Source organism: Perca fluviatilis, chromosome 17 (genome assembly GCF_010015445.1).
Source record: "Perca fluviatilis chromosome 17, GENO_Pfluv_1.0, whole genome shotgun sequence".
NCBI classification, from domain to species: Eukaryota; Metazoa; Chordata; class Actinopteri; order Perciformes; family Percidae; genus Perca; species Perca fluviatilis.
The window spans coordinates 14,317,699-14,328,158 of record NC_053128.1 but is presented as its reverse complement, the minus strand read 5'-3'; the positions used below and the strand labels follow the sequence as shown (position 1 = coordinate 14,328,158).

At 40.5% G+C, this 10,460-nt stretch overlaps 1 protein-coding gene across 1 annotated transcript; it reads right to left on the bottom strand.

Annotated features, from left to right (window-relative positions):
• Positions 1 to 1,284: 1,284 nt before the first annotated feature.
• Positions 1,285 to 8,809, bottom strand: LOC120544943 (progestin and adipoQ receptor family member 3-like). The gene is made up of 7 exons (XM_039778843.1): positions 8,608 to 8,809; positions 7,915 to 8,155; positions 7,494 to 7,656; positions 5,962 to 6,117; positions 5,653 to 5,850; positions 5,350 to 5,440; positions 1,285 to 4,154 (listed from the first exon to the last, which is right to left on the bottom strand). Exons 2-7 carry the CDS (start codon positions 8,124 to 8,126, stop codon positions 4,012 to 4,014), a joined length of 963 nt encoding a protein of 320 aa, XP_039634777.1. The 5' UTR covers positions 8,127 to 8,155; positions 8,608 to 8,809; the 3' UTR covers positions 1,285 to 4,011.
• Positions 8,810 to 10,460: the final 1,651 nt, after the last annotated feature.

Sequence of the window (10,460 nt, the reverse complement as noted above, 5' to 3'; positions counted from 1 at the left end):
CCGCTGCGTCAGGCTCCACACAACTATCCATTAGTCCATGAGGTAATGTACTCATGGCTATTATTTGCTAACACAAATATTATACTTTCAAACACTTACAGAATGTCTTGTTATGGTCAAAGTAGTTCTGAATGACACAAAAACAGGAAGACAGATACACGCTTACTTAATAGTCCATAGTTACACATTCAGGTATATCTTTTATTTATTAAGAGTAAACACACTAAGAGTCAGCGATTTGTTTGCACCAAGATGTCAATGATTAAATAAGTTTAAATATATGAAAAGGTTAAGTCTTGCACAACTACCATATCATTTAGGGCTCATCTCACTGCTGCAACAAAACTGAATAAAAAACCAGTGAAACTGTTTACTGAAACTGTTTAAAAAATTGTTTACACAATTACAAGTCAATAGAAGATATTTTAAAGATTATTTTTCTGGGTTTTTTTCCCTTTATTTCAGAGTGAGTGACAGTGGATAGACAGGAAAAGTGGGAGAGAGATGGGGGATGACACGCAGTGAAAATCAACTATAAGCCAACTGTACTTTCAGGAGGATTTCCATCATTACAGCATCAGACACCAACTGCACAAACATTCATTACTGCATGAGGCGATTTAGTGATTGCGTATCATTTCCTACAAAAACTATGACACAGCATATACAGAAGTCATTATGGATGACAACATCGCAGGAATCACATCACAAAATAATTGCTGGATTAGTTTTTTTAAATAAATCTGAAGCAACCAAGAGACTTTGTGCACAATAGTAAGGTGAGACAGAGGAGGATTTACAGTATATTTCAGGCGTCTGAGAACATGTGATTTTACCAATAATCTGCTTTGTCATCAGGACATCCCAGTGTTTAACAAGCATGTCATTTCCACTTTGCTGACTGAAGTGAATCACTTTCACTGGCTGAACAAAGCCCTCCACTGTGAAACACTGAGAAGATTCAGATACGACAATGGATGGTTAAATTGGTGAAATCGGACAACAAACGTTTCCTTACACGGAGAGAAATGGGTGAACAGAATGTGTGCGTTAGTGGGATATACAAAAATCTGAAAATGTGCACCCACATTTTCTTTGAACCCTTTCTTGTAAACGTGCAACTTTTGTATCAATGCTGCCCTCTCTTGTTCAATAATGTGAACAACAGAAACCAGCACATGACGCAAAAATGGGATTAATATCAATTAGGGTAAAAAGACATTAAACTCAATGAAAGTATTTGTGAGCTATAAACTGTTTTTTAAGAAAAAGCCTCATCAACAATTTATTTCCCAGCATTCTTTATTCATTCAAACTGTTTAAAAATATAATTTCACACAGGCACTGAAATAAATATTATACATCTCATAAGTCAGCGACAGTGCTTTATCATACAAATGATATTCAAGGAAAACACAAAACAATAAATAAAACAATCATGACATCTTAAAAAAAAAATATTAAGCCAGTTTATGATAATTAGATGTTCATGTCAAATAAACACACACCCTTAAAGGCAAAATGAAGTCGCTTCTTTCAGCACCTGTACAGTGCGTCTTCCAGCTCGGCAGAAGAAAGTGATCGCAACTGAAATTCATAACTTGTTCTAAACATTAAATTGTACTACATAAAAACAAACCATACTGGCCTTGTGGTGTAACAGCAAAGATGATATCGGTCTGAGTTTTGAATAATTTTTTTGTTCTGGTTTATGTTCTCTTCTTGACCCAAAACCGATTGTAACAGTAAGTGCGTATCATACAGTACATATACTCAAAGATAATAAGGCAAATGAAGTACAAACATCACTGGAATTATGTAAAAATAAACACTAAACATTAAAATATGTCCCAAAGTGTACTGTGGGGAAAAACAGGTTTTCAGGTTGCTGTAACACTTTACACTGGCCTCATTTAAACAACAGCATCAAAGAGACAATAACAAACATCTTTCACACATGCAAAAAACACAGTTGCAGGGGTGACATCTCATGGCTGATAATGGATAGCCACCTGGCTTATAAGCCACAGGCGTCGACCAATCAGTGACAGCTTAAAGAAGTATTTCACCACTGGGAAGAGGATCTTTTCATAAAACTGGGTTGCTATGCAGTAGAATGGCGCAAAAAAACGTTTTTAAAAATGGTGCTACATGACCAGAGAGAACAGAGGGAAGGGGCTGTGGTATTCCCTTTTGCTCAAAAGGTAGAATACCTCCGACTACCAGACTGCGCCGCGCCGCACCGGACCAACAAATGCTCCCGCTGTGAACGCGAGCACGTCACAGAAAGCAATATGGCGGACGGCTGATCACAAACTGGTAACAAATCTCGTATTTAAGTTTTTAAAAAAAACAGTAAGCTAAATTGTGTTGTGTTGTAAATTGTGAGAGGGGCGTCTCTCTCTCGATCTGCTTCTATACTCTTTTTGTGTCAGTATGCGGAAGTAAAATCTGTAGTTCGAGCAACAGCTCTCGAGCCAGCGAAATGTCGCAGGATGACACGACGCGCGTAATCCGGCGGTTTTGAGCTGGGAGATGAGCATGAAGATCTGAGCGTTAGAAAGATTGATGGAAGGTTACCATAGTTTATTTACTACATACTACCCACGATGGTATGATACAAAGCTTGTTGGAACTCGGTAAAGTATCCTTTTAAAAAAAATGACAAAACGTCATTTTCCAATGCTGTGAGCTCCAAAAAACGAAATTCCATTCACCTCCATTGCATCTGTGTGGTGGCATAAATCTCAGAGCACATCAAATGTGCACAGCAAAATGCTGTCGCTGTGATTTGGATGAACTCGCCCTGTATAAACACAGCATTGTTCGCCTCATTGGAAATCTCAGTCCGACTATTTGTATGTTTCATCAAATTTAAGTAAGTAGCCCGCTGATGTGGGCTGGAGATAACCAATGGATTTAGCCATAGTCGTTGAATCAGGCCTGTTTTCATCACTTGCCTTGTGATGGCACATCCTGTTTAGTGAAAAGATTAAATCCATTACTCTATTAACGGCAGTTATAGCAAAGGGGGTAATTGTTCAACATTTTGATTACCTCTGTTGCTCTGGGATTTAGGCTGATAGGACACCTTGCTTAGTGCAGCCCTAACATACTGGCTTTGTGAAAACAGTACGTACACCAAAAACACAAATCAAGCAGTTCTAAGAAAACAATGCGCCGTAGCCTTGATATGGTTTCCACATTGCTTTCTTAGATATTGCAGATTGATCGGTTGATTGACCTTTTTAACTATTTGTTCAAAAGCTTCAAATGCTTGAGGCGGTTTTTTCTCTCCCAGAGACAGGCAGTTCACAGTGTCCACATGTACAATTTCCAGTTGTCGTGTTTTTGTTCGGTGCTTTCCACCTTTCATCGAGACATTTCACACAATCTAATCTGGTAGTAAAAGATAGATCAAACAAAGAAGTCTTTGTTCACACAGGCTATCATTTTTGTTTGATTCAAAAGAAAGAATCCTTATGGATATATTTTCAATACTTTTGTACAAAAACACAATCACAATCTAAACCGACCATGAGATAACATGTTCGCCAATTTAAAAACACCAAACCTTAGTCTGTTTCTACAAACCAATTTAAATTCCTGCTTCATGCATTGATATGTTGGTTAAGAGAATTTAACATTTACAGTAGAGTCAAGCCACGTATCTGCTGTTGGAGACAGTAGACTTATAGAGTGGCCTTTGACTGCAGCCAAACAGTAACCAAGTGCTTGGGCTCAGTGAAAGCTACTAGCTACCGTCAGACTCACCGGCTTACACCTTAGCTGCTAATAGCCAGGAGCTTCTGGTAGTTAGTGGTTGAAAAACCTTTAGGCAGCGACTTCTAACCAGCAGCTCACTGCTCAGAAATCTTTGAATATTAACATATTGAGTTTAACTGATGTCTATTAACAATGATAGATTATTGAGTTTAACTGGTGTCTACTAACAATGATAGCTATGAGCCTGCAGCTGATTGCCTTTCCATAACATTTGATCAGTTCAACTTAGCTGCTGCTGGTCTGGGCCGGGCAGGACTGGCTGTGCCTGAAGTGCATGATGTTTAGAGCCGTCTGGTGCCACCAGTAAAACATCACCACCACCAGTACGTGCCACACCTGGTGGCTGGCGCCCAGGTAGTTCAGCTGGCCTAGGAGAGGACAGGAAAAAATGATCTGAATAGTGTTTTAATTTTATTATTTATTTATCATACTTTCTTCACAATGTACGAGAATAAAAATATATTTCAGGAGGATATCTAACATTTAATATCCAGAAAAAGACCAGAGAACAAGCGAAGCATGGCAGTTGGTCAAGGCCACAACCCCACCCTCCACCTTGCCCCTCTCTCTCTCTCCTCCTCAATAGCTACAGACACAGAAATGGCACATCCTAAGGAAAGCTCATTGTGGGACTGGCACTAGACTGAATTTCGGGAAAGAGACTTCAGATATAGTATTAGGGGACCACTAAGGTCTATATAAAAGATGATATACATGTTATATGTTATGCAACATGAGCATGTCCATGTCTGGCTGAAATGGGCTTGTGAAGGAATAGTGTAACGGGGCTCAATTACTTTACAGTAATATGAGCACTTTAAGGTCATCATGGTGCTATAGAGACATCCCGCCCTACAAATCCTATTCTACAGACTAAAGTAAAGAAATCCTTGTTTTGGTACAGGTCCTCGCAATAATCATTTTAATATTTTTCAATGGAAATGATCCTTCCTTCCAATATCGTGAATCATATCGCAATTGCAGTGTCAGTCAAAAATAAATCGCAAGTAGATATTTTCCTCATATCGTGCAGCACTAAGCGGGCAGTGCTTAGCTGCCGTTCATGGTGCTACTGCATCCAGTGTGAACCCGCCGTCACAGATGCTGGACGTAGAGTGGTGCATTTGCTTAAACATTGGCCTCCTCAGTCAGTCACATTTTCTGTAATTGAGGTAGTCGAGACACGTTTTCAGTGTATTTACACAGTTACATTATTTTGACACTCATGGTAGTGCTGCCTTCATAATACAGTGTGGAAATATTTTCCCTCTTTCCATCTGTCAGACCGTGTCTGCAGGAGGTTTAAGGTAAACGTCAGATATGAGGACCTCTAGTGGAGTTTGGACCAAACTACAGATGCAGCAGAGACGGCAGCAGACGAGAAGCTAATGACAGAGGAACCACTTAGGGGTTCTTCACTGACACAACAAAAAAAACAATTAACACTGAAAAATAAATAGTCACGTAACCTCAATCACTGATTTCTTCTTTTTCATTTAAAATGTCTCACTTGGTTTGACACCAAAGCTCCCCACTAACCCTGTACAGAAGAGAAGGACTCACCAGGGAAATATCGTTCAGGGATCTTGGTGACATAGAACAGGAAGGCAGATCCAGCTATCAGGTACATCACTAGCACGCGAGGCAGGAACAGCTGCACATACAAGAAAAACCAGAATTCACATGACTAAACGTTATACAGCGGGGTGGAAGAAAGGGCTGGGATTCATGAGTGAGACTTGTTACATGAACACTAGACTCTCAATGAAGCTGCAGACTAGTGTACTGTATATGAAGGTGTAATAAACGTAAGTATGTGAGCATCTCGCTCTCTGCTCGTTTTCTAATATTACTCGGTTTCCTGACCTGTACAACAGCAGTGGTGAAACCTCCATTGAGCCAGACCCAGTGACAGGCAGGAATCACACTGATGCCAGCCACACAGCAGAAGATCGCCGTCCGAATCCGTTGCCAGTCGTTGCTGAGGTAACGAGGGTGGACCTGAGCACAGAAGACGGCCAGGATCAGGGACAGCACGGTCAGCAGGTAGACCTGTCGCCAAAACTGCAAGACAGGAGAGTAGCCGATTAGATACAGTCCAATCAGAGCTGGAGCCTCCGTTTCTTTATTAGTACACCACTTTGAGAGAAAGAAATCTTGGCTATTCACACTTACAGCGTTACAGTAGAAAGCGTAGAAGATCCCAGGGACATAACAGCCCAGGATGCCAACAGAGATGCCCGCGTAGTCCAACGACAGCCAGCGACGGCAAGTCTTCTCCGACCGGTGGCACGCGAATAGGTGATACCCCACAGAACACAACATGCACACCTGCGATGAAAACACACAGTACCATTACGGACTGGAAGATAGTTGTGAGTGTCATCTCTCACAACTATGTAGTCACAACATCCAACACAAATTAGAGCTTTTTTTATGATTGTCATTATTAGTTTTATCAAGTTTGTTTTGTTTTACCTTTTCTAATGCACTTGTGTGGACAAAGAAAAGGAGGAGTTTAAAGCTTGATTTATGATTCTGCGTAAAATCTATGCCGTGGCTACGTACGTGTAACAACACGTCGCAGCGACGCACGTCGCTCGGTAGCGCTGCATTTCCCCCCGACTCATTTCCTGGTTCTCCTTCTCCATAAACAACATCAAATCAAGGAGAGGGTTAACTTTTCCCGCTACAGATTTTCCACCGTCATCAGAAAGCACAGGGGAGACACTTTGTTTCTCTCACTATGACTCTAGAGTCAGTTTCGCTCTGAAGCTAAATCGCCGTCACTCTCTCTACCACACACACACACACACACACACACACACACACACACACACACACACACACACACACACACACACACACACACACACACACACACACACACACACACACGCACACACGCACGCACGCCGGCCCTGCTGAGATCGACGCACACACCAACGCACAAGTATAAACTTCAGGCCACTTACGTAGGCTACGGCGAAAGCTCTGCGTGGAGCCTTCGCAGGACCATAAATCAAGCTCAAGGAGGAGGATGGGCGGGAAACTATATACAAGTATATAGTAGTATATAGTATACACCTACTGTAAGTGGGACTCACACTGTCTAGTAATAGCATTAACACGTTTCCAATCCCATTATCAGCTGCTACACAACCTACAACACAAACTGTAACATAGCTAACACAGAAACACTGTCTCTACATTGAACTACACTACCATTCCTCTTTGTAATACAATACACTGTGCCCCACCTTTACAACAGTTACACCTAAACACAGCTTACACACCTTGGGTTGAGGTGAACTGATTGCACCTGTGGTAGGAAACGTGAACCTACATGAATCAGCTTGTTAAGCCACACAAACTTGATTTATATACAGTACAAATATTCAGCTAATGAAGATGTTCATAATAAACTAATAATTGTGAACGGCTGTAAAACTGTTAAAGTAGTAACATTACAGACACATACACCTGTAGATCATGCACAGAGAGCATGGATGCTGGCAGGATTAAGGAAAGCATATTATAATAAGCCTGGAATACACTGTAGGTCTTTAAAAAAATTCAGATCTAAACAACACAGTAAACAACAAGATGTGGATGAGGTTGCAAGACTCTCTCTCTGTTATCATCAACTCCAGAAGACGACAATCACAGCTTTTGTCACCCTCACAGTCAGCCAAGTCACGTTTTACCTGAAAGCAGAACAGTCCTATAGTGTAGATGACGTAGTCCTCTCTGTTGGCTCCAGAGGCTGGCAGTACTGAGGAGAGGTCATTGACCCCCAGAGAGAAGAAGAGCAGGAAACCCAGAAGGTGGCTCCAAATGTTCACAGTCTCATTGGAAAGAATGAAAATACTGCAACAGAATAGAAGAAACAAAGATGTACACATGTCAACAAGGGCCAGTCTGTATACACACTAACATGCACAATAGTAATGTTCATACACTGTAATATGCAGGATATTTGCATATTGAGGATCTACATAACTAACACCATAAAGCCAGAAAGTAATCCAACTACCAAATAAGTACAACAATAAATACTCTATTGAACATGACTGGAACGTAGTAAATAACTCTAATAAAAGTATACATTTCCAACATGACTCCCACCTCCTCAGGCAAAGTTTGGAGGGCAGGTGGGCCCTGTAGCCGTCTGTGATGTAGGGGTTTTCTTTGAGAAAGAGGGGGATTTGTTCGTAGGTGTACAGTCGTATCCTCTGGGGTATCAGCACCGGCCAGTGCTGGTAGCTGCCCAGCTCTATGTAGTGGGCAGTCCGCAGCAGCTTCTGGGGCATCTTCAGCAGCATCTTGTACCAGCTCATCTGGTACAAGGCAAGTCAGCGAGGCTAGGCTGAGTTTGGAGGGGGGGTGGAAGGAAAAGTAAACCACAGTTGTTGTTGTTTTTTCAATTCACAGGGTAGAGATTAAAGAGCAGAAAACAGTGCTAACATCTAGTGTTTGTGACACAACTGCCAGTGTTGATTAACCCCATTTAAAAACGTGTGTTTAAGCTAGCTAAAGCTAACGTTGGTAACGTTACCATAGTACTCGTGTTTACCGACTCCATCATCCTGTCAAAAGCCTAGGCTAGTTTACCACTCTGTACCACATCCGCAGCAACTCTTCAACGCAGAGGCTATTATCTATTTCACTTTGAAACAAAGCTTTTTATCTTCAAACTGTGTCTCGGCCTGTTTTGTTATTTGCAAGCCATGTTAGCAAGCTACATTTCCCCGGCCCCCGGTTAGCGCATGCATTGTTTTAGCCAGCGGAAGTGATTGAAAACAGGGTTATAAAGCTCACCATTAGTCGATGTCCTTGTTCAGGCAGTTCTGCCATATCCGGATGACTACCAAGCCAGCATTGTGTTTAAGAAAAATCACATTTTAGTTTAAAAAAACAACCAAACAAAACACATACATATTCTCAGCTACTGGATAACGTCAAACCTAGCCTCTTCTCTCCTGATAGTCAACGACAAAACGGTGCGTTGCTGCCACCAACTGGTAAGTCTGTAGGAGTGTAGCTGGAGCATAGACGAGTGTAGGCTATGCGGTAAAAAGACCATTTATTAAATTGATAAACAAAATAATCTCCAGAGCTTTCCTGCAAAAAAATCTCTTAAATCCTATATTACATTAACTTCTGTTAGGATTAGATTAGAAAGTCTTTCTTAATATAAGCAACATAATCTTACAGTATCTTCAGTGGTTTGAGCAGTTCCCAGTAGATATCTCAACCAAAATTGAAATAAATATCCCTCTCTTGCTTTTGGCGACAATTGTGTATAACTAAAATGCCAATTGTTTACTGACAGTATGAATGCTTTTCATTTAATGGACCAGACTTGTGGCTACACCCTAAAATAAAATAAAGGAGGAGTGAGCAATGATTGAAGGGGACATGCAACAAAAGTCTGTCTTTGTCTTCTAGTCCAACTGCTACACCCAAAAAAATAAAGCCCAGATCACATAATCCACAACAGCCATCCATGAAATGTCCAAGGGGGATCCCTGGCTAGCACAAGATTAAACAGAATGGATACGATTTGCTGACAAAATGACTTTGGTATGCTATTATTTCAGTTGTTTACTGTCATGACTTCATCCTTTTTAAAAGTTGAAATCAAACGTGCCAGGAAGCCACAGGCAGTCAGTGCATCCCTGCAAACACAATGAAATACATAATTACAGCACTACACCACACACAAGAACTCCTGGAATGTGTTGAACATTTCAGATTGATGGTATAGCCTACATGTAACAGTTCATGAGAGGGAATTTTACTTACAACATTTTTGATGCTTCTGTTTGTTAACATGATAAAGTGTGCTTATGAGGACATGGTCATGTCCTGGTGTTGAGGAGACATGCTTGGAAGAAACAATAAGTCCAAAGTCTTTTCGTGTGAGACAAAGGAGTAGGTTTAATTTCTTTTGGGGAGTCACATTTTGGATCAAACTCATGCAAGGCAGCAAATCACTCTGACATACCAAGGGCGTTCTGTTAGCCTATTCAATTCTGCTTTCCATCTGCAGTAGATTTACACGAACATGATGCACTTGTTTGTTCTGAGGAGAAAAAAAACATCAGGCATACAGTACAAATGATTAGGAATGATTTATGCGTCAGTGAGAAATGTCTTGCAATAAACCACTGCTGAATTGTTCATTGACTGAACTGTAATGGGGCAAAGTAATAAAACACTTTTTAGACACTAACAAGACGGGTTTTTTTGTTTCATAGGAGGAAAAATGGCTCCCTTCACTTCTGTTTTAAAATACAGGAATATGTATGAGTCACATTTTCTGTAGTTATATTAAGTCATCTGTACCATCAGTCTGTCATTCTTTATATTTTTCTTATCTCAGTCAGTCTCTCTTTAAGCCAGCTGCACTGGCAACCACAAGTTAAGTCAGAGATGGCATCTTTAACACAGGAACCTAAATGATTTTGCCTTCAAAATAAAAGCATAATGGAGTGAGATATAGCATATAACATATGAATAAAGGCAAGATTACAAGATTAAATCAAGTGTAATGAAGATTTGTTCCCACATTCTTTCTTATTTTGCAACATAACATGCATTTCATGAAATTAAGTTTTTGTTTACAAAATTCATATTTACTAAATGTTTTTTTTGTTGATATGTGATAA

Bases quoted from the DNA above. Each gene is read 5' to 3' on its own strand.
- LOC120544943 (XM_039778843.1), bottom strand. From the start codon at position 8,126: ATGAGCTGGTACAAGATGCTGCTGAAGATGCCCCAGAAGCTGCTGCGG. The intron at 6,118-7,493 runs GTAAAACGTGAC...TTTTCATCGCAG, and splicing joins TAGGACTGTTCTGCTTTCAG to GTGTGCATGTTGTGTTCTGT. The intron at 5,441-5,652 runs GTCAGGAAACCG...TTGTATGTGCAG, and splicing joins TCACCACTGCTGTTGTACAG to CTGTTCCTGCCTCGCGTGCT.